Source organism: Mauremys reevesii, linkage group 22 (genome assembly GCF_016161935.1).
Source record: "Mauremys reevesii isolate NIE-2019 linkage group 22, ASM1616193v1, whole genome shotgun sequence".
In the NCBI taxonomy this organism is placed as follows: Eukaryota; Metazoa; Chordata; order Testudines; family Geoemydidae; genus Mauremys; species Mauremys reevesii.
This window is the reverse complement of record NC_052644.1, coordinates 7,754,214-7,777,049: the sequence shown is the minus strand read 5'-3', so window position 1 is coordinate 7,777,049 and position 22,836 is coordinate 7,754,214. Positions and strand designations below refer to the sequence as shown.

General features: G+C 58.4%; 1 protein-coding gene across 1 annotated transcript; it reads left to right on the top strand.

Moving 5' to 3' along the window:
• The first annotated feature begins 509 nt into the window (after nucleotides 1–509).
• On the top strand, nucleotides 510–13,227 carry SBK3 (SH3 domain binding kinase family member 3). The gene is made up of 5 exons (XM_039510919.1): nucleotides 510–734; nucleotides 6,165–6,348; nucleotides 8,022–8,224; nucleotides 10,279–10,998; nucleotides 12,937–13,227. The coding sequence occupies exons 2-5, from the start codon at nucleotides 6,183–6,185 to the stop codon at nucleotides 13,225–13,227; spliced, it is 1,380 nt and encodes a 459-aa protein (XP_039366853.1). The 5' UTR covers nucleotides 510–734; nucleotides 6,165–6,182.
• Nucleotides 13,228–22,836: the final 9,609 nt, after the last annotated feature.

The window sequence follows — 22,836 nt, the reverse complement described above, 5'->3', positions numbered from 1 at the left end:
ATCTATCTATCTATCCTCATACACCCCCTCTATCTATCTATCCTCATCACCCCCTCTGTCTATCTATCTATCTATCTATCTATCTATCTATCTATCTATCCTCATACACCCCCTCTATCTATCTATCCTCATACACCCCCTCTATCTATCTATCTATCTATCTATCTATCTATCTATCTATCTATCTATCTATCTACAACACAGAGCTCTATGCTGTCTGTCTGTCCCCAGCACAGTGCTCTCTGCTCTCTCACTCTCTCTCTGGTTGCCCTCGCCCTGCAGCTGGGGGGAGCTGAGGAGTATTGCTGAGGGCTGCGGGGAGGGGGCTGGGGCCAGATCCCTGCACAGGGCAGCAATGCTGGGTTCATTGTTGTCAGCGGGCTGTTCAGCGCCAGCCTCCCTGCCTATGTTTGGAAGTCGGCATGAATTGTGTTTGAGTCAATGACACATGTTCTCCGCGAGCGGGAGAGATTATCCCAGCGCAGGACAGCCCCGGGGACAGAGAGCGCAGGCCAGAACAGGGAAAGTCTGAGTCACAGCTCCAGCTCCTGGGGACTGCACGGCTGACCGGTGGCTCGCGGCTTGGCCCGGTGCAGGGAGAGACACGGAGACCCAGCAGCACAGAGTCCCTGCACACGGAGCTCACCGACATGGTCCCTGGATGCATGCCAGCAACAGGATCCCTGCACGGCACCTCCTGAGAGACGCCAGCCAGGCCCAGTGTGGACACTAGGGTGAGAGAACGGCCTTCAAACACCATCATCCATCCATCATCTAATCTATCTATCCCTCTATCTATCTATCTCTCTATCTATCCATCCCCACACCCCCTCTATCTATCCCCATACCCCTATCTATCTATCTATCTATCTATCTATCTATCTATCTATCTATCTATCCCCACACCCCCTCTATCTATCCCCATACCCCTATCTATCTATCTATCTATCTATCTATCTATCTATCTATCTATCTATCTATCCCCATACACACCCTGTCCCACAGCCCTGGGAAGCTGCTTGCGAATGCCATCATGCTCTCTAAGCTGGGGGAACGAGTGCTGGTACCCGTCTCAGGGTACACATGCATCAGCTGGCTCCTCCCGCCCGGGGAGCAGAAATGCTCTCCCCTCACATGCCGGAGGACAGGGCATGCGGGGAGTGGTGCTGCAATGTCCCCAGATCTCTGTGGGGGCTCAGGGAGAGAGCCAGGGTTGGATGTCACATTGCTTCCAGTTCTTGCATCAGCAGAGGAGGGTGCCCTAGCACCCAATGGGTGCTGTCTGCTCCCGACTCCCTGCTAGGCTGGCACAGGGCTAGGCTCACTCCATGGCAAGGTGTGCACAGTGCTGCAGGGCGTGACAGAGCGCCGCCCCCCAGCCCCGGCGGGGCGCTGGCTCCATTCCCCCATGAGGGTCTGTGAGTTCTAGAGCCCTGCGCTGCCATTGCGTCTTCATGGCCCCGATCCCGCTGCACGGAGCTAACAGGCCTTTTCCATCAACTAAGCCTCACAGCAGCCAGCATGCTGGTAAATCTGGAGTCCCTCTCTGACTACAGTGCTGGGGGGATAGATAGATAGATAGATAGATAGATAGATAGATAGATAGATAGATAGATAGATAGATAGATAGATAGATAGATAGATAAAGTGTGTGGAGAGAGTGTGTGAGTATGTGGGAGGGATAGACAGTGTATATGAGGAAAGACGAATCCACATCCTCCCCAGATCCGAGTAGGCTCCCCTCTCAGCTGCTCAGAGCTGATCACTGGGCTACAGGCTGTTCCAGCGGCATCTCTCTCAGGGCTGGTCTGTACTGGGAACTTACATTGGCATCACTACATTGCTGAGGGGTGAGAAAAATCCACCCCCCTGAGCAGCATCCTTAAGCCAGCTTAACCCCTGGGGCAGACAGCGATAGGTCAGCGGGAGAATTCTTCCATTCATCAAGCTGCCACCTCCCGCGGAATATGCTGACAGGAGAACCCCTCTCGTCGCTATAGCAGTGCCGCTGTAGACATAACCTTCGCCTTGTCTGCTCTACAAACTATGTCGCTCAGGGGTAGATCTACATCCCGGAGCGACGCAGTTATACCAACCAAACCCGCCACGGAAACAGCGCTATGTCGATGGGAGGGCTTCTCCTGTCCACATAGCTGCTGCCTTTGCGGGAGGTGAAATCCCTACACTGATGGGAGAAGCTCTTCACATCTTCACTAAGCGCTACAGCGGCACAGCTGCACTGCTGTCAGTGTAGATAAGTCCTTAGGCCTGGTCTACACCGTTAGGTCAAAGTGAGGCAACTTACATCAACCTAACTCTGTAAGCGTCAGCACTAACTAGTGTAGCTCCCACTGATGTAAGTGCCCCACTACCGCGGTTCTCGGCCAGAGACACGTGTATCCCTGGGGATACGCAGAGGTCTTCCAGGGGGTACAGCAACTCATTTAGATAATTGCCTAGTTTCACAACAGGCTACATAAAAAGCACTAGCGGAGTCAGCACAAACCAAAATTTCATTCAGTCAATGGCTTGTCTATATTGCTCTATATACTATACACTGAAATGTAAGTACAGTGTTTATATTCCGATTCATTTATTTTATAATTATATGGTAAAATGAGAAAAACAGCCATTTTCCAGTAACAGTGCGCTGGGACACTTTTGTAATTTTATATCTCATTTTGTAAGCAAGTAGCTTTTAAGTGAGGTGAAAATTGCGGGTACGCAAGACAAATCAGGCTCCTGAAAGGGGTACGGTCGTCTGGAAAGGTTGGGAGGCACTGGCCTGCTACACCCACTTCATAACTCCTCCACCGCGAGAGGCGTAGCGTTTGGGTCAATGCAGTCACGTTGATGCAGTGTCAGCGCTGACACTCTATTACTGAGATCGCCTGTTGCCACCTTTCCGAAGCCGTCCCGCAATGCCCCAGGCTGACAGTTAAATCGGTGCAAGCGCTCCTGGTGAGGACGCGCACCGCCAACACAAGGAGCATAGTGTGGACATGCAAAAACAATCGAATGACTGTGGTGCTTCTACGTCGATGTAAATTAGGTCGACTTAATTTTGTAGCATAGACTTGCCCTTAGTCTCTACTGTTGAAGCTGGTCTATAGTATATAAAGGCTTAAATAATTACAGGGCCAGCAAGTGCCAAAGCCCCAGGGATTGGGACACTTACTGGGACGCAGGAGATCTGCACGGCAGCGGTGGGATTTAAACCTAGCTCTCCCCTCTCCTAGCCGAGGGCACTGCCCACTGGGCTAGGGGATGTAATCAGGGGGCTCTCCTTGGGGGGTTTTCATGAGACAGGGCTGACCTGGCTCAGGCACCCAGCTCCAGGACAGGGGTCCCGGCTGACAAAGCCCAGCTGAGCTGGGCACCACACTGCCTCAGAGGGAAAGGGCCGAGGAGCTCTGGTCTGTGGAATCCACTGGAGGCGAGGCGCCAGGCGCTGCACCGCTGAGCCCTTTGTGCATCCAGCCCTGGTGCTCGGGTAGGATTTGCTTTTCTGCTTTGGGAAGCCCTTGTTTTGCAGCGGGTGAGACAGACGGACGGACAGACAGGCGGATGGACGGGGAGGGGACTGGGGCCAGGCCCACAAGCGGGCGCAGCTCCTGCTCTGTAACCCCTGCGGCATTAGAGAGGCTCCAGGGCTGCCCGCACGAGTCACGCTCGGGGATGCCAGATCCAGCAGGAGACCCTGGAGACACAGGCCAGTCACGATGAGCACTACCGAGCACTGGGTAACAGACAGGAAAAGCCAGCAGCCTGGCAGGCAGAGGGAGCCCCCGTCTCGGAGGGGACAGTCCCAGACCTAGGGAGGCGATCGCCTTGGTTGGGGGGCCTGGGCTCAGACCCACGGCAGGGGACAGTCTCCTCCGCGGGGCCAGGTGTGCATGGTGAATGGGATCAGGGCCGGGGCCAGATCAGCCGGAAGCACCTACCCCAAACTCACAGGTGACCTTTGCTGGGCGGGCGGCAGGGCTTGTGCACAAAGGGGCACCAGCCTTCCCACCTGCCCCCACCCCATGCTGCATTTCCCCTGTGGGCATGACTCCCTCCCATCAGCCCAGTGTGGGGCAGCAACAGCACTGGGGGCTCGGCTACCAGGGGCAGGGCCCTGCCCCCTGCTATAACCACTAGACCTCAGCCCTGCTTCCCAGAGCTGCGGAAAGAGCCCAAGATTCCTGGTTACCAGCCCCAAACCTGCAATGTTCCCTCTAATTTTTTACATCCATGTGCGGAATGAATTTTGCTCTGTGCCCCACTGTGGAGTGATGTGTGGCGGGGGTGGGGCTGAGGGGTTCGGAGAGCGGCAGAGGGCTCAGGGCTGGAGAAGGGGGTTGGGGTGTGGGGTGCAGGGGTGTGGACTCTGGGATGGGACTGGGGATGAGAGGTTTGGAGTGCAGGATGCCTCAGGCTGCAGCGGGGAGAGAGGACTCCCCCCAACGCTCTCTCGCCTCAGCAGCCCAGGGCTGGGGGAGAGCTCTTCTTCCCGCTGTGGTAGCTGGAGCCGTGGCCAGGGGAGAGGCGCCTCTGCCCGCTGTGGTCCTGGGTGGTCCTTGGTGGCCATGCAGCTTAGAGGGAATTTAGCAGTCAGGAGTCCTGACTCCCAGCCCTCCCTGCTCTAACATCTAGACCCCAGTGTTGTTCCTCATCTAACTCTCAGACAGCAGGACTGATCCTACCCACACTGACACCCCAGGCTGTCCGGGGGTGGTGGGTAGGGGGTCCCACATGCTGAGGGGATAAGGGGCCTGCCATGGAGGGGGGACTTGGCCTCGACAGAGGGGCACGCAGACAGTACTTTGCCAGGCACAGGCCTGGTAATGGATGTGGTCCAGGGCACCCCAGCCTTTGCCCCCCAACAGCAGCACTCTGCACAGTTTCCACATCCCATGAGCTGGGGAGCAAATCACTCAACCCCTGCCCCTCCCAATGCCCCCCCGGTAGAATCACCCTGCCCCTCTCAGTGCCCCCCCCCCATGCTAGAACCACCCAGCCCTGCCCCTCTCGGTGCCCCTGCTCTAGAACCACCCAGCCCTGCCCCTCTCGGTGCCCCTGCTCTAGAACCACCCGGCCCCTGCCCCTCTCGGTGCCCCCCCGGTAGAACCACCCTGCCCCTCTCAGTGCCCCCGCACTAGAACCACCCGGCCCTGCCCCTCTCGGTGCCCCTGCTCTAGAACCACCCGGCCCCTGGCCCTCTCAGTGCCCCCGTGCTAGAACCACCCAGCCCTGCCCCTCTCGGTGCCCCTGCTCTAGAACCACCCTGCCCTGCCCCTCTCGGTGCCCCCCCGCGCTAGAACCACCCGGCCCCTGCCCCTCTCAGTGTCCCCCCGCATGAGAACCATCCAGCCCCTTCCCCTCTCAGTGTCCCCCATGCTATAAGCACTTGGCCCCTGCCACTCTCAGCCCCGCCCAGAACCACCAAACCCTGCCCCTCCCAGTGCCCCCCACACTGGAAAAACCCAGCCCTGCCCCTCCCAGTGCCCCCTAGAACCACCCAGCTCTGCCCATCTCAGTGCCCCCCCACTAGAACTACCAAGCCCCCAACCCCTCAGTGCCCCCCCCCACCCTTGAGCTAGCTGGGTGGGATTCTGGACCCATAAGTCTGAGCCAGCAGCACTCCATGCGCAGACACGCATCCCTCAGCAGCAAGGGGTGGCAGCGAGTGGGGCAGCCCCCTACCATGCAGCCTGGCCAGGGCTCCCCTCCCAGCTAGTTGTATTGCTAATCAGTAGCAGGAGGCCCCGTGGGAAGGGCCAGAAGCGGAGCCCTGGGGCCGAGGGCCTCAACAGCAGCGAGAAGGAGCTGACCTGTCACTGGGTTTATCTCACACCTCTCAGCTCAGGCCTGCAAATATCTGAGCACTTCCCAGAGCAGGGAAATTGAGAGCTGAAGGGAATTCACTCAGCTCAGCTGGGACAGAGCCAGAAATAGAACCCAGGAGTCCCGGCTCCCACACGCCCCTAACCACCAGACCCCACTCCCTCCCAGAGCTGTGATAGAGCCCAGGTGTCCCAGCCCTTCCCCCGCCCCCACCTCTAACCCAGGAGCCCCCACTGCCCTCCCTTGGCTCTAGGTGACAGGAGGCAGGTGCGGTGGGTGTCCCGTGGGGGGGAGGGGTAAGCTCTCCTTTGACGGGCGCTGCCTTCTCCACTCAGGCCCGGGCAGCGCGTGGCATGGAGCTCCCTGAGGTGGAGGACAACGCGGAGTTCCTGGAGCGGCTGATGGAGGTGACCTCGCGCCGCCTGCCCCAGCTGGAGCTGCAGGATCAATACACCATCATCAAGGAGCTGGGCAGCGGCACCTACGGCAACGTGCTGCTGGCAGAGCACCGGGAGCGAGGTGAGGGCAGCGCTGAGCAGCCGCAGCCTGCATTGGAGCCCTGCAGGGAGCAGGGTGGGGACTCGGGAGAGGGCTCCGTCCCCTCCCAGTCAGTGCTGGCTCCAGTGGGGCACTATGAGGCGCTGTGCTGCAGGGGGCAGGGGCTCAGTAGGGGGCGCTCTCCCCAGCAGTCAGTGCTGGCCCCAGGGGGTGCTAGGGGGCGCTGTGCTGCAGGGGGCGAGGGCTCAGTAGGGGGCGCTCTCCCCCGCAGTCAGTGCTGGCCCCAGGGGGTGCTAGGGGGCACTGTGCTGCAGGGGGCGGGGGCTCAGTAGGGGGCGCTCTCCCCAGCAGTCAGTGCTGGCCCCAGGGGGTGCTAGGGGGCGCTGTGCTGCAGGGGGCAGGGGCTCAGTAGGGGGCGCTCTCCCCCGCAGTCAGTGCTGGCCCCAGTGGGGCACTATGAGGCGCTGTGCTGCAGGGAGCGGGGGCTCAGTAGGGGGCACTCTCCGCCGTAGTCAGTGCTGGCCCCAGGGGGTGCTAGGGGGCGCTGTGCTGCAGGGGGCGGGGGCTCAGTAGGGGGCGCTCTCCCCAGCAGTCAGTGCTGGCCCCAGGGGGTGCTAGGGGGCACTGTGCTGCAGGGAGCGGGGGCTCAGTAGGGAGCGCTCTCCCCAGCAGTCAGTGCTGGCCCCAGGGGGTGCTAGGGGGCACTGTGCTGCAGGGAGTGGGGCAGGAACTCAGGGATTTGCCCAGTTGCTCTCTGACACCACTTACTTCAAAGTAGCCAGATCCCTTTTGCTCACAGCTCCCGGCACAGGCACCAACGGCCCCAGGCCACCCAGCAGGTGATCCATTGCCACTGCCATGCCAGCCACTCGGGCACCCACTGCCAGCTCACAGGGGTCCGGGGGAGCAGTCAGTGAGGTGAGGGGGCAGCCGCAGAAGGGAGTGATCCCCCATGGGGCCGTCTACACCCAGAACCTACTGACACAATGGGACTCTCTGAGCCCACCCATGGGGCCCCTCCATCCCCTCTGTTTGTGCCCAAGCATTGCCCCCTGCTGAGAAACACTGATCCCCACTTTGTACCCAGGCTCCGCCCCCTGTTGGGACACACTGCCCCTCCCCCCTTTGCACCAGGCCCTGCCCCTACTGGGGCACACCGACCCCCCGTTTGTACCCAGGCCCTGCCCCCTGCTGAGACAGACCAAACCCCCCCCTTTGTACCCAGGCTCCATCCCCTGCTGGGGCACACTAACCTCCCCTTTGTGCTCAAGCCCCGCCCCGTGCTGGGAATCTGGGAGACGCAGACCCCCGCTTTGTACCCTGGCCCTGCCCCCTACTGAGACAGACTGACCCCTCCCCCCTTTGTACCCAGACTACACCCCCCTGCTGGGGCACACTGACCCCCCCATTTGTACCCAGGCCCCACCCGCTGCTGGGGCACACTGACACCCTCCTTTTCACCCAGTCCCTCCTCTGCTGGGATGCACTCACCGCCCCTCTTTTATCGAGACCCCGACCCCAGCTGAGACACACCGACCCCCACTTTGTACCCAGGCTCTGCCTCATGCTGGAACACAATGACCCCCCGCCCCGCTTTGTGCCCAGGTCCCGCCCCCTGCTGGGGCACACTGACCCCACTTTGTACCCACGTCCTGCCCGCTGCTAGGACACACTGACCCTCCCTTTGCACCCAGGCACGGCCCTGGCGTTGAAGCTGATGCCGAAGGAGAGGACGGAGCGGCGGGAATTCCTGCGGGAGTACTGCATTGCGCTCTGCCTGTCTGCCCACGCCGGTTTCCTGCGCACTCTGCCCGTCGCCTTCGAGAGCCCCACCCATTTTGCCTTTGCCCAGGAACTCGCGCCCGCTGGGGACCTGTGTGCCATCGTGCATGACGGGGTATGTGGCATGAGGCAGGGGGCTTCTGGGGAGTAGTGATCAGGGGATGGGGTATCAGATGTCAGCAAGGCCATTGAGCAGGGGATGGGATGGGGAGCAGAGGCATGGGGCACTGGGTCTCAGTGGGGGCCTGTGGAGCAGGGAGCTGGGGAGTGGAGGATGGGAGATCGGTGCTGGGGGGTCTCGGGAGTACGTGGCTGGGGGCTCAGCGGAGAGGGTTGCTGGGGTACAGGCAGGGGCGGCTCTACGTTTTTGGCCGCCCCAAGCAGTCATGCGCGGGAGGCGCCCCGGAGCCGCGGGAGCAGCGGACCTCCCGCGGGCATGACTGCAGAGGGACCGCTGGTCCCGCGTGGCTCGGCTGGACCTCCCGTGGCTGCGGACGGTTCGCGGGTCCGGCGGCTCCGCTTGAGCTGCCGCAGTCATGCCTGCGGGAGGTCCAGCCGAGCCGCGGGACGAGCGCCCCCTCCGCAGTCATGCCTGCGGCAGGTCCGGTCGTCCCGGGGCTCCGGTGGACCTCCCGCAGGCATGACTGCGGCAGGTCCGCCGGCCCAGCCTGCCGCCCCCCCCGGCCGCAGGGGACGCCCCCTAGATTTTGCCGCCCTAGGCACCAGCTTGTTTTGCTGGTGCCTAGAGCCGCCCCTGGGTACAGGGTCTCAGGGTTCCTGGGGAGTAGGGGCTGGTGGGCTGGGGTCTCGGGGCAGGGGAGCAAGGGATGCAGGATGGGTTCTCAGCAGGAGGTGTTGGGACCTGGGGTGCAGCATGGGAGATGCTGGAGGGGGCACTGGTGTGCTGTGGGGTTACAGGACAGGGCACTGTGGGGTGCTGAGGGGGTGGGGCCGGAGGGAGGATAGGGTGCTGTGGGGGGAAGGGGCACTGTGACGGGGAGGTCTCCAGAGGAAGCGCTGTGTTGGGAGGTCCTAAGAAGGGGTGCTGGGGAGGTCCCCGGAGGGGGTTCTGGGGCCCTGTGTGGGGGAGGTCCCTGGTGGGGCACTGGGGTGCTGTGCAGGGGAGGTCCCCAGAAGGGGTGCTGGGGCACTGGGTGGGGAAATCCCAGAGGCGGTGCTGGGGTGCTATGTGGGAAAGTCCCTGGTGGGGCACTGGGGCATTGTGTGGGGGAGGTCCTCAGAGGGAGCGCTGGGGCACTGGTGCAGGGAGGTCCCCAGAGAGGGTGCTGTGGCACTGTGCGGGGGGAGGTCCCTGGTGGGACACTGTGTGGGGAGGTCCCCAGAGTGGGTTCTGGGGCACTGTGCAGTGGAGGTGTCTGGAGGGGGTGCTGGGCGCTGTGTGGGCGAGGTCCCTGGTGGGGCACTGTGTGGGGAGGTCCCCTGAGGGGGCGCTGGGGTGCTGTGCAGGGGAGGTTTCCAGAGGGGGCTCTGTGGTGCTGTGTGGGGGAAGTTACCAAAGGGGTTGCTGGGGCGCTATGCAGAAGAGGTCTCCAGAGGGGGCACTGGGGCGCTGTGTGGGGGAGGTCCCTCATGGGGTGCTGTGTGGGGAGGTCCCTCATGGGGTGCTGTGTGGGGAGGTCCCCAGAAGGGGCACTGTGAGCTGTGTAGGGGAGGTTTCCAGAGTGTGGGAAGGTCCCCAGAGGGGGCGCTTTGAGCTGTGTGGGGGAGGTCTCCAGAGGGCACGCTGGGGCTCTGTATGGGGGAGGTCCCTGGTGGGGCGCTGTGTGGGGAGGTCGCCAGAGGGGGCGCGTTGCGGGGGAGGTCTCCAGAAGGGGTGCTGGGGTGCTGTGTGGGGGAGGTCCCTGGGGGGCACTGTGTGGGGAGGTCCCCAGAGGGGGCGCTGTGCAGGGGAGGTCCCCAGAGGGGCACTGTGCTCTGTGCGGGGGAGGTCTCCAGAGGGGGCACTGGGGCGCTGTGTGGGGGAGGTCCCTGGTGGGGCACTGTGTGGGGAGGCCCCCAGAGGGGGCGCTGTGCAGGGAGGTCCCCAGAGGGGCACTGTGCGCTGTGCGGGGGAGGTCCCTGGTGGGGCGCTGTGTGGGGAGGTCCCCAGAGGGGGCGCTGTTGGTGAGAGGCCACGACTGCCCTTGTGTAACCCCTGTGCCCCCACAGGAGGGTCTCCCAGAGGCCCAGGTGAAGCGCTGCGCAGCCCAGCTGGCCGAGGCCCTGGACTTCATGCACGGCAAAGCCCTGGTGCACCGGGACATCAAGCTGGACAACGTGCTGCTCTTCGACTGCGAGTGCCGGCGGGTGAAGCTGGGCGACTTCGGGCTGACGCGGCTGGAGGGCACCCCCGTCTGCGCCATGTCGGGCACCCTGCCCAACGCGCCGCCCGAGCTCTGCCTGCTCGAGGCCTCGGAGACGCTGGAGCTGGACGCCAGCCTGGACGTGTGGGCCTTTGGGGTGCTGCTCTTCTGCCTCGGCACCGGCTGCTTCCCCTGGGACGTGGCTGCCAGCGCCGACCCCCAGTTTGAGGAGTTCGGCGCCTGGCAGAACAGCACGGTGCCAGGGGAGGCGCCAGCGCGCTGGAGGGCTTTCAGCGCCGCCGCCCAGGAGATGTTCCGGCGGCTGCTGACCCTCGACCCCAACCGCCGCAGCCCGGCCATCGAGGTGCACAAGTACCTGCCCCTGGTCTGGCTGGCAAGCAGCCGCCGGGAGCTGGATGGTGCCGGGGGACTGGGGGGCCAGTGGCCCAGCCAGAGCCTGGCCAGAGAGCAGCACAGTCAGGAACAGCTCCGAAGCAGCCCAGGCGCTGCCAGTGGCCCAGCCCCCCCCACCGAGAGCTCTGCCCAGGCTGGGGGGAGCAGGCCCCAGTCCAAATTGGGAAAAGAGGTGGGGGGAGGGGAGGAAGGAGCAGAGGGAGGAGGCACTGGCAGGAGCGGAGGGGGAGGGGAGCCAGCACCCCCTGCCTTAGCTTCCATCCCCTGCCACCCCCCTGTCTCCTCTGCCCCCATCCCGATCAGTTCCTGCTGAGGATCCCGAGACGAAGGGGCAGCCCGGGGCTCCCTGCTGGAGCTGCACTTGCCACAGCCAGATAGGCCCAAGGGCTGGGCTCAAGGAGCCTGTTCCCCTCCGACAGCGCCAGCCCCTGCTGGGTGGGCAAAGGAGCCTGCCTGCATCTACAGCAAGTCATGGGTGATGAGCCCGGCCATGGGGGGCATGCTGAGGTCAAGGTGACCCATTGGCCAGGGGCTCCCAGCGCAGGGCTGTGGCTAAGGGGGCGAGCGCACGGCTGGGCTGGGCTGGATCAGCAAGGGGTACCCAGCATGGTTGGTGGGGGGACTGTTCCTGGGCCCAGCTTCGGGTGTCCTCACTGGGACAAGCCGGGAGGGGTCGGAGAAAAGCTACAAGAAGGATTTGCGGGCTGGGAACCTACCAGGCAGGGAGCGGCTGAAGGAGCTCAGTGGATTCAGCGTCTCTGCCCAGAGGAGGGTCAGACGAGCCGTGATCCCAGCCTCTGGATACCTGCCCAGGGAGGAGATTTCAGAGAGCAGAGGGCTCTGTGCTCCCCCCGGGGGCAAAGGCAGAGCCAGACCCACTGCTGAAGCCAGACTGATGCAGGCTGGGAATAAGGTGCAGATTTTGGATGAGGAGAACTAATGCCTGGAGCAGCTTCCTGCAGGGTTGGGGGATTCTCCTGACTCTGCTTTATAAACTTTTCTCACAGATCCACAGGATCGGGGCTATGGCCCCAGCTCTGTAACAGTCCCTGGGAGGAGCCCGTCAGTGTGCCAGACCCCCCTACTCTTTCTCCAGCGTAAGCCACATGGCCTCACCGCCTCCTTAGGCTGGACCTCTGGGCCGTCAGCCCCCCTGCACCACCCCGTGAGCTCCGTTCAGGGAGTCCCACTGAGACAGACCCCTGAGGGAGACTTGTACGATCGTAGAGAGCAACACACCCCTCCACCAGCATGTGCAGGGACACGCAGCCAGCGCGGTCACACGGGCGGGTTTATCAGTCGACTGGCCCCCAATGCAGGAAGCCCTTGGTGAGCACAGATAAATGACGGTTACAGCAGAGCCCATTTTAGGTAGCCAGAGCTCAAAGCTCTGTCCCTGTGTCACTCACTCTGACCCCTCCCTCAGCAGAGCCCTGCACGGACACAAATTTCTATCTGTGGATGCGGATATCCGCCGACAGAAACCGGTATCCACTGAACCACAGGGATCCCCCGGGAACAAGCAAGAGGCCCCCAGTGCTTGGCCTGGGTTACCCCTGAAGGACACATAGACCTTGCTTGTCATAGAAGCTTCTATTACTTTTGGAAATTTAAGAGTGGAACTCGTTTGTGTGTGGGGGGGTGTTCACCTGCATTAACCTTGTAAATGACCCGCTGGATTCCCTTTCCTGTGAATCAATCTTTAGGTAGTTTATTACAGGATTGGCTACAAGTGTTCTCTTTGGTGTGAGATCTAAGGTGCAATTGACCTATGGCTAGTGACTGGTCCTTTGGGAGTGGGACTCACCTGAATATAGCTCCCCCACATGGCCTCAGGGATCCAAGTGGTGGAGGCAACCACCAGATGACTCCTACCCTCCCTGACATACTCAGGGATCCCATCATGGTGACCCCATGCCCCCCCGCCAGCCTCAGGGATCTAACTGCAGCAGAATCTGAGCACCCTTCATCCAGGGATTCACACACACACGCACACAGAGATGTAGTGGCAGCAACACCCAGCCACAACCCACCTCTGCCCCCTCTGAACAAATTCAGAAATCCTGTGGGGGCGATACCCAGCTCTCCCCTGCCCCCTCGCTGGCCTCAGGGATCCAGTAGAGGCAGCAGCAGCACCTGGCCACCCACCAGCCAGAACCATGGCTTCATCCAGCTGCTCCTCCACCCCTGCGCTGGCCTGAGTGATCCGGTGCTGGTGACACCCGGCCTGCCCCTCCGTCAGGGATCAAGTGGCAGCAGCAATGGGCTGATTCCACCCACCACCACCCTCGCCAGCCTCAGGTTTGCCATGCTGGTGGTGGCACCCAGATACCCCCACTCCCTCCGCCAGCCTCAGGGATCCAGTGTCCATGGTACCCAATGTCGTGAGTTGAGGCCCTGAAACATAAACTCTTATATCAGAGGCCTGGTATGAGGCCTAAGTATGAGGCCTGGTATGAGGCCTGAACTAAAGTAATGGTCAAGACTTTGCTAACATAAAGCAGAGTTAAGCTGTGAGCCAGAGGCAGGCCCTGCTCACAAAAGTTGGCAAGAGGAAGGCTGCTAATTGGACGTATACACATATCTAAAGCACAAATAGGCTAAACATGTGCCAGGATGGCACCAGAATAGTCCGGTACGAACACATTCCACAGAGATAATGAGGAACAGGCTGACCCATCTTAAAAGACAGGGTCAAAAGGATAATATGATGGACAGACTTGTTTGCTCGAACCAACGTGTACCAGCAGAGAGGCAGCACCCCAACACGCAGAGGGGTTGTACCTCAGTATGTAAGGAGTGGTGTGTAATTTGTTTGTACCTCTGTATAAGAATGCACACCTGAGGAGGTGTCTTTGTCCAGTAAAGGGGCCAGTGGAGATTCCCGCCCCTGACTGAGCTGCGTCCATTGTCAGGGAGCACATATGTACTAGCAGAACCGTAGACATCTGATCTGGGGAGCTAGAAACTGTCTTTAGTTTGGCAATAAACCTGGCCGGGTGCCTTCATACCTTATCGGAGTCTGTGGTCATTGGGGGTTCTCTCGGGGTCTGCCGCGTCAGCGATCTACGCAGAGCCAGGGCAGCACACAGAGGGAACAAACGCACACAGCCGACTGTTATCAACATTGAACAGAGCAGAGCACCACACCGGTGACGTCTGACAATACCCAACTCGCCCCATGGAACAAGCCACCGAAATACCTTGAGAGAACCTGGTTCAATATGGAAATAAAGCTCCCTCCAACCACACATCTCTAGTTGTCACCTGTCACCCCACACAGGCTCTCATACGGGGTATAATCAAACAATGACACCCCATACTTAACAGGGACCCCATCCTGAAAGCAATCTTTCTTGAACTCCCTCCTCCAGCCTTCAAACAACCCTCCAACCTCATCATCAGAAGCAAGCTCCCCACAGACCAGGACCTAGCAACACAAAGCAGCACCAGACCCTGCCAGAACAACAGATGCAAAACCTGCAGCCATATCTCCACTGCTACCACGATCCACACTCCCACACAACTTTTCGAGAGCCGTGGGTCCTACACACGCCTAGCACAACATGAGATGTAACCTCACCCAGTGCACTAAATGCCCCAATAACAACTAGAGTAATGCAATGACTGTGTGCCGGAGCCGTGGGGGTTGGAGAAGTGGGCAGTCTCCAGCTGCACCGCTCTCCCCTCCCTGGGTATTACACAGTGTGTTGTGCTGCTACACTTCACAATGTGTGCAGGAACTGAGAGCGGCTCCCTTGCGGTGTAGACACCCGTGGTGGCCACGCATCATGTATTAATACCTAGCAGTGCTGTGGGGACACCAAGCACCGAGGAAGCAGCTACAGAGCCAGGGTTACCTTCCCCAGAACCGTGCTAAAAACGCAAGAGGCTGAAACCAGCTGCTGTGCAGCGAGAAACCAGACGGAGCTGGGCTGAGCACCCTGAGTCTGGCTGGGAGCTCAGGGCTGCTGGGGGGATGGGGCGTGTCTATGACCAGTGGTAGCCAGGCCCAGCAGAGCTGCGCGGCGCACACGCCTGGCTCTAGTCTGGGGGAATCGTTCCATCGCCTGTGGGACTCAGCAAAAATCCCCACTTGACAAGCAGCTCCAATTAACTGCTGGGACTCTGGGCCTGATCCAGCAACCCTCTGTGATGGAGTCTGTTTATACAGGGGCCCCTTGTCTGGTGCTGAGATGCGGCTGCCTCTGGGGTGGGGCACAGGGGCTGTTTACACAGGAACCCCTCACCGGGTGCTCAGATGCAGCCACCTCTGGGGTGGGGCACAGGGGCTGTTTACACAGGAACCCCTCACCGGGTGCTCAGATGCAGCCCCTCTGGGGTGAGTCCTGTTGGCTGCATGGTAGCTTTCGCTATCTCACTGTGCCCCGTCCCCGTCACTGCTGTCTGCTCTCTCTTCCAGCTGCAGCTCTGCAGGTCACTAGCCAGGAGTCCTGCCGCCCGGAGGGTGAGTGCCCCCAGCAGGCCACAGAAAGGCCAACCCATCTCGGCAGGATGCCGAGTGCAGAGGCTCCAGGACCTGTGGCCAGTGAGAAGCAGGATGGAATCCCTCTGCTCTCCCGGCACCAGAGCCTCCTGGGGGCCCCCGTTTCCACTTCTCTTCCCAAACTCCAGAGCTGGGACCTGACTTTGTTTAACCAAAAGCAGGGACAGCCCAGTATGACGAAGTGGGGGATTTTCTTGTTTTTTCCTTGTTTTCCAATGGTTTGCATTCAGAGGGGGTGGGACTCAGTTTCCCTGGGTGTTACTGGTTTAACGAGGTAAGGGGAGAGGGAGTTTGTTGCTACAGAGAACCGGAGAGGGAACTTGGGACCCCAGCCAATGGCCTGGAGGACGGAGACCTCAGCGACTGGTGACCTGGCGATCTGGTGACCCGGAGACCCAATTCAGGAGTCTCAGCCGGTTCTGGCAAGTGGGAGGACAATGGGCTGTGGAGAGAGGACCCCGGTGACCTGACCAGCCGGTTCCAGCCAGAGGAGGCCAAAGGACAGAAGAGAGGAGAGGAGGCCCAGGCGACCCTGTTTACCTGGATTGAAGACAATGGACAGAGGCGGGGCTTGGGGCCGGTGATGTCAGATGCCCAGCTGGGAAGCAGGGGGGTCTCTGGACTGGAGAGAGGGATCAGGCAGAGCCCACCTGGATGCAGGGAGACTGGGATGTGCTGTGCTGAGGGAGGCCAGGCCTGAGGCCCTGAGAGTTTCCTGTGCTGTGTTCAACGCTGAATAAACCCTCCTGTTTTATGCTGGCTGAGAGTCACTCCGGTCTAGAGAACAGGGATGCATCATCCCCTGGCGAGGAGGGGGTCCAAAGCGAGTGGACTCTGAGGGGGCCCACGGCGAGAGACAGACGTGCTAAGGCTCTGAGAGGTGCGGCTCCAGGAGGTGGAGGGGCCTGACCCCAAGAGAGAGTGGACCCCTGAGAAGGGCTGTCGCACTGAAAGAGGCACCCCCACACACAGAGATCGCACGGGACCAAGAGTGGGCACGATCTGTGAGTCCGTGTCACCCAGATCCCAGGGCTCCAGGAGCTGGGGCTGCAAGGGAACCCCAAACACTGCTAGACTTTGGCAGATTCATAAACATCAGTGACCCTGCCAGGCCAGGCAAAGGGGACTGTGATATCCCCCTCAGTGACCCTGCTCCTCACTCCAGAAGGTGATCCTCCCCACAATCTGGGAATTGGTGTCTGGCTCAGATGCTCTGCCCTGCTGGGAAATCCCCTGGGCCCCATGCTGTGTGAGGATTCCCCACCCCGCGCTAGGGGAACTACCTGCTGGTCCCTACCAGCACACCCCCCCATCAGCATACGCCTTGTTGCCAGCCCCACGGCACTCACAGGGCAGGACAGAGGCCCCCAAACTCCTGCCACTGGGTTAACTAGCCAGGCACTCACTGGTGTTGTGATAGGGAGGCTGTGATTCTCCCCTCCCCCACATTCAGGGTCTCCCCACCTGCCCCCATGTGGTCTCTGCCCCTCCCCCACATTCAAGGTTTCCCCCACCTGCCCCCCATGTGGTCTATGCCCCTCCACCGGAGGATCCTTTTATATAAATCATAACAGCAAAATGCAGTCAGGGCTAACCTGTGTAGGGCGCAGGGGTCTTTCCCACCACTGGAAGGACACATGCGCCCCCCCCGAGATGGGCCTTCAGTGACACACAGCTGCATCTCACATCTGGAAACATTGATGGTGCGCTCCCCCCCTCCCCCGGCTCTGAATTTTTTCCAGACACGCATTAATGCCGCCATCTACTGGCCAACGCTATAAATGCAACTGTGCAAATTTGTCTTGCTTTTTGACTCTACATCAGGGTTTCATGAATTTCTTCCGCCTGTGGAGCTGACTGCAACAGACGGTCTCACGGACACCTCCCCTGCCATTAGCACCCATGTAATATCCCTGTGACCACCCCCACAACAGATTGTTCTGAAAGTCAGCATAAGGAAAGGGCTGGTTTCTCAACTGGAAAAAAAAAATTCTCCCACGCTGGTTCTGTTCCCCTAAGTCACGACAACACCCTGACACCCCCACCCAGCAGGGAATCTCGTGCCAGCCTCAGCTAAAAACAGAGACCAGAGAGCCAGGGCTTCAACTCTCCAGTGTCAGCCAGAAATGAAACTTCAGAATGGTTTGGGGGGCTCGGGGCACTGGGCTACGGGGCTTTTTCCTTGTAGGGGTCTCAGGCTCCGATCCAGCCCCATGCTGCGGGAACTGGCTAGTTAGAAATAAATCCCCAAGGTACAAACTGCCCAGCTGGGCCCCACAAGCTAACAGTAATAATCCCAAACATGAACCCTTAGTCACAATAACCCCTCAATAGCTAGCAGCACATCGCGGCAGGTTTATAACACACAGCAGCAGGACTGCACAGCGTTGCCAGTTTGTGGAATTTCATCATGAGCGTTGCAATATTTGATGTTTTTCTTAACACTCCAGCTCCAGGAGTTACGGGATTAAAGGAGAACCTCAGTTTTCCTTTTTAAATAAAAGCAAGTTCCTCACCCTTATGGCTGTAAAAAGAAGCTAGAAAACATGAACCTACAGTTGTTCTAGATGGAGACGCTCAGAAAAATTAATCCCAATTAACTTTTAAAGTGGATTAGTTAAACCACATTAAACCCCCGTGCGGATGCTCTGATTCAGAATTTCAGTGGAGTTAATTTGATTTAGCTCTGTCTCGGTGCCCCAGCCACCTCTCAGGCACAAAAACTGGGCAATCTGGTGAGTCTTCCCACTCCTGGAGCTCTCTTCTGCATGGCTCCCTCTTCCCTGTTGTCATCAGGGGCACCATTTCGGGGAGCGGGGGCAAGTTCCCTACCACCAGCTGGGAGCAACGCTGCTCACTCCTTCCCCCTCCCCTCAGCAGCCAGAAGCAAACTTTGCTTACTCCTCCCCTCCAGCATCCCCTCCCTTGGCTATTCTTTGCTCAGCAAATCGGAATGCAGAGGTGTGTCTGGCAGAGCCAATAGCAGGCCTGGGAACTGCTGCGGCCCTGTTTCAAATTCATTGACCACCTGGAATCGTTCCCTGCTGTGAAGAAACAAGCGTGTGCTGCCACCACCACAAACATTGTTCAAATTACACTTAAAACTTTCTAACTGTTTCCAAGTCTCTAATTTTGCGGTGACTGGCAGTACCCCAGTGTGGCCATTTATTCTGCTATTTAGTTCCACTTGTCCGTGGGAGTTAGGCTGACCAGACAGCAAGTGTGAAAAATCAGGACAGAGGGTGGGGGGTAATAGGAGCCTATATAAGAAAAAGCCCCAAATATCAGGACTGTCCCTATAAAATTGGGACATCTGGTCACCCTAGTGGGAATCTTTCCTTTGCCAGCAATGGGCTTTGGGGTCAGGTCCATAGACTGTGACACAGAAACACCAGTTCCACTGGGAATGCCTGGATTTTACCAAATCTCTCCCGAGTGGGGCTGCACTTTTTTAGGACCTTTTCACCGGATACCTTATGAGTAGGGTGACCAGATGTTCCGTTTTTAAAGGGACAGTCCTGTTTTTTGGGACTTTTTCTTATATAGGTGCCTATTACCCACCACCCTCATGCTGTTTTTTCACCGTTGCTATGTGGTCACCCTACTTTTGAGGAGCTGCTGCCCCTCAAGCAGCCATTTTGCAGCTCTCTGCTGTATCTCCTTCTCTTCCAGCTGGTAAATATTCTTATCTCCTGTGGGACGCACTGTTTACCATTTCTGAGGGTGGCAGAGTCTCACAAACTTAAGACCCATTAATGAATTTCACGGAGGTGACATTTACTCCCTCAAATCCTCACCACAGCACACTAGAAACCTCCCTCCAACTTAATCCTTTGAATTTATCATAACTATTTGTATAAACCCTTCAGTGAACAGAATCCCGAGCCAACCTGAACAATTCATATGAGTTGGCTGCCAAAATGTGTTTCTTATAGATCTATGCAGCTAACATCCCTCATTTAATTACACTCTAGATAGTGACTCTTTTTAAAGGTACAGACCACAGTGTTAATAAAAACAATTGTTTAAATAAATAGATTGGGGTACTTTGGGGCTAGTTTTTAAGTGACTCAGGATTATTGATTCAGTGTTCTTGCCAGCGAGTTAAGGAAGTATGGACTGGATGAATGGACTATAAGGTGAATAGAAAGCTGGCTAGATCGTCATGCTCAACGGGTAGTGACCAATGGCTCGGTGTCTAGTTACTGGGCTAGATGGACCATTGCTCTGTCCCAGCGTGGCCGTTCTTATGTTCAGAGCATTGTAGATCTGTGGGGTTTGACCTGCCCCTTGTAGAGAAGGGTTCACATCTTGACTCTTCCTCTTCTACTCCCCATCCCTGTCCCCGTCAGCCCTTCCCTTCAGTATCCCTCTCCCTCCCCTTTAGCTGGTCCCAGCCTAATTAAACCCAACCAAAAAAAACCAACCAAACAATGGTGGCACTAACCAGGAGCGGATTAGATGTTGGTGGGGCCCTGGGCCAGAGCAAGTGGGGGCCCCTCCTCACCCCTTCCTCGTGCAGTCACCCCTGTCCTCCCCCCACTCCTGCTGGGGAGTGGGGTCGGGGCACAGGGGCTTTCCCCACTCTGCCTGCCCGGCAGTCCTGCCACTCCCCGGCCGGAGCGCCAGGCGTGCTGAGCGGGTTGGGGCATGGGGTGCCCATTTTTCTGGGGGCCCCCAATTAGCCAGGGTCCCTGACCACGGGCCGCATTGGCCCAGTGGCTAATCCGCCGCTGGCACTAACATGCCAGTTGCTGCCATCACATTGCTGCCCCTCCTCCCACCCTGTGTGTGTCTGGGGGGTCAGATCTTCAGGGCAGGGCCTGTGCCGTGCTTAGCACAGCAGGTCCTGGGCTGTGGGATGGAGGCTTCTTGGGCCAAGGGAATAGAAATGACAGTAACTAAGAAACTGCTCCCATGCACGGTTTGCTCCCTCGCTGGCACTGAGGATGCCCATGTTTCAACACCAAAACCATGTATGAAGATTACAAATTGTTAATGTGTGTGTTGTGTTGTGTGCATGGGTGTGGTGTGGTGTGTGGGTCTGTGTGTGGTGTGTGTGTCTGTGTGTTGTGTGTGTCTCTGTGTGTTGTGTGCGTGTGTCTGTGTGTGTCTGTGTGCATATGTGTGGTGTCTCTGTGTGTGTGTGTCTGTCTGTGGGGTGTGTGTCTGTCTGTGGGGTGTGGGGGGGGTGATGTGGTGTGTGTGTGTGTGGTGTGGTATGTCTCTCTGTGTTGTATGTGTGATGTGGTGTGTCCGTGTGCATGTGGTGTGGTGTGTGTGTCTGTGTGTGTGTGTGTGATGTGTCTGTGTGTGGTGTAGTGTGTATCCATGTGTGTGTGTCTCTCTCGCTGTCTCTGTCTGTGGTGTGCATCTGTGTGTGTGTGTATCTGTGTCTGTCTGTCTGTGGTGTGTGTGTGTGTGTGTAAACAATATGTTTCAGAGTAGCAGCCGTGTTAGTCTGTATCCGCAAAAAGAACAGGAGTACTTGTGGCACCTTAGAGACTAACAAATTTATTTCAGCATGAGCTTTCGTGAGCTACAGCCCACTTCTTCAGATGCATAGAATGGAACACACAGACAGGAGATATTTATACATACAGAGAACATGAAAAGGTGGAAGTATGCATACCAACTGGAAGAGTCTAATCAATTGAAATGAGCTATCACCAGCAGGAGAAAAATAACTTTTGAAATGATAATTAAGATGACCCATAGAAGGTGTGAGGAGAATTTAACATAGGGAAATAGATTTAATTAGTGTAATGACCCAACCATTCCCAGTTTCTAATCTCCTTCAGCAGCTCCATACATCGTTTCAGATCGGGATCAGCTGCCTCGTCTAGGCCTAGGGATGCACTGTGCCTTCAGGAACACAGCCCTGGGGAGGGGGTATGGAGATGGACCATCCTGTGGAGGGCAATAAAGCCCTTCTGCCTCCACACACTGATTGCAAACACTTCAGAAGGCTCCCTGCATTGTGAGGTAACTGTCATCCCCTAACCCCTCCCTCTCCCGGGTATGGCCTCTGCCACTGGCTGCCAGGCACCTCCCCTTTTCTTAACCCCACGTCTACTCCCTGGCCCTGACTTTGCCCCTCTGCTTCCCCTGCCTCCACATTTTGACCCACCAGTGCATTCAGCTTGCCTGCCCTGCACAAATTCTCCCCCCTCCCTCCCTTCCGATTTGCCCCCTCTGCCCCCTTTCACAGCCCCATTTTCAGCAGGGAGTGGATTCTGCTGGCAGTAATGGCCAAGGGAGGCCAGCAGCTTCGGATGTTATTGAGCAGGCTTCCCAGGGTTGTTGCTGCAGCCGCTTTGTTACGGTTCAAGGAGCCCCAGTGTCAGCTGCGCTCGCAGACATGCTGCATGTTCATTCAGCAGCAGCCCTCGGTGTTACTCACAGGAAAGACCATCGGCACAGTTCAGTGACAAAGGCACTGGGCCAGGTTTATTGTCAGCAAAGCAGGGTACCAGCATCCTGGCTCCGCGGTTCCAGGTGCACTAACACACATATGCCCCCGACCATGGTACCAGCTCAGTCAGGGCACCAGGACGCTGCCCCCTTGGCTGGCCAAAGATGCCCCTCCTATGACTTCTCCTTTTTATACACTGATGCAGACAAGTTACGTGTTTCACGCCAGACGTGGCTAGTTACCAACCCTACACCTTGTACCTGCGAGTTCAAACAAAACATCCCCATCCATTGTCCTCTCATCCCATCCTTGTCTTATGAGGGGTGAGTGCATTCCTGTACCATCTCTGAAGGAGGTACTTATATAGTTACTGGAGAACTCTGGGTGTTCCTCTACCATACTCCACAAGCAGTCAGGCATGTCTCTGCCCTGAGGTCCCCTCCTGCTTCCCACTCTTCCCCTGTGGTCCAGGCTGGGGCTAGGGTGGGCCAGCCTATGGTCTGAGACTCAGGGCAGTTAGGGCCAGTGCCTCCTGGGCATATCCTGACTGCAGCTGGACGCAGACTGAGGGCAATTTCCTTGCTGTCAAGGCATCTACAATCCAGGCACGTTAACAAGGGAGCAGATTCCCGGGGCTGTGAGCTCTGAAAGTCACTTTCCTGCCCATCCCCAGCCCTTTCCCCAAGTCTCTCTCAATTAGCTGGTGTCTCTGGCTCAGGGATTGGTGTTGGCAGAGCCTGAGGCTGCCCGGGGGGGTGTTTCCAGCTGGAGAAAGTCCCCACCTAAGCTGGGCACAGGAAGAACTTTAAGGAAGATCTCTCCCCAGAACAGACCTGGCTGGGAAAGCAACAGCTGCTCAGCCAGGGCTCCCCGGTCGCACTGGAGGTAGCAGCATCTTGTGTTTCACAGAGCACCCACAGCCAGGTGCTGCTCAGTGTCTTGTTCTTTGTGTGTCCTCCCTGCCAGCACCCCCTGCTCCCAGCTGTTCCAGCCTCTTGCTGTCTCCTTCAATACCAACCTGGGCTGCGCTGCAGCCTGCCACACACACTGGGACAGGGACTTTCTCCAGAGGGAACTAGCCCCCATCT

Coding starts and splice junctions, on each gene's coding strand:
- SBK3 (XM_039510919.1), top strand. CDS start 6,183: ATGGAGCTCCCTGAGGTGGAGGACAACGCGGAGTTCCTGGAGCGGCTG. Junction 6,349..8,021: donor GGCAGAGCACCGGGAGCGAG/GTGAGGGCAGCG, acceptor CTTTGCACCCAG/GCACGGCCCTGGCGTTGAAG. Junction 10,999..12,936: donor AGTCCAAATTGGGAAAAGAG/GTGGGGGGAGGG, acceptor CGCTGGCCTCAG/GGATCCAGTAGAGGCAGCAG.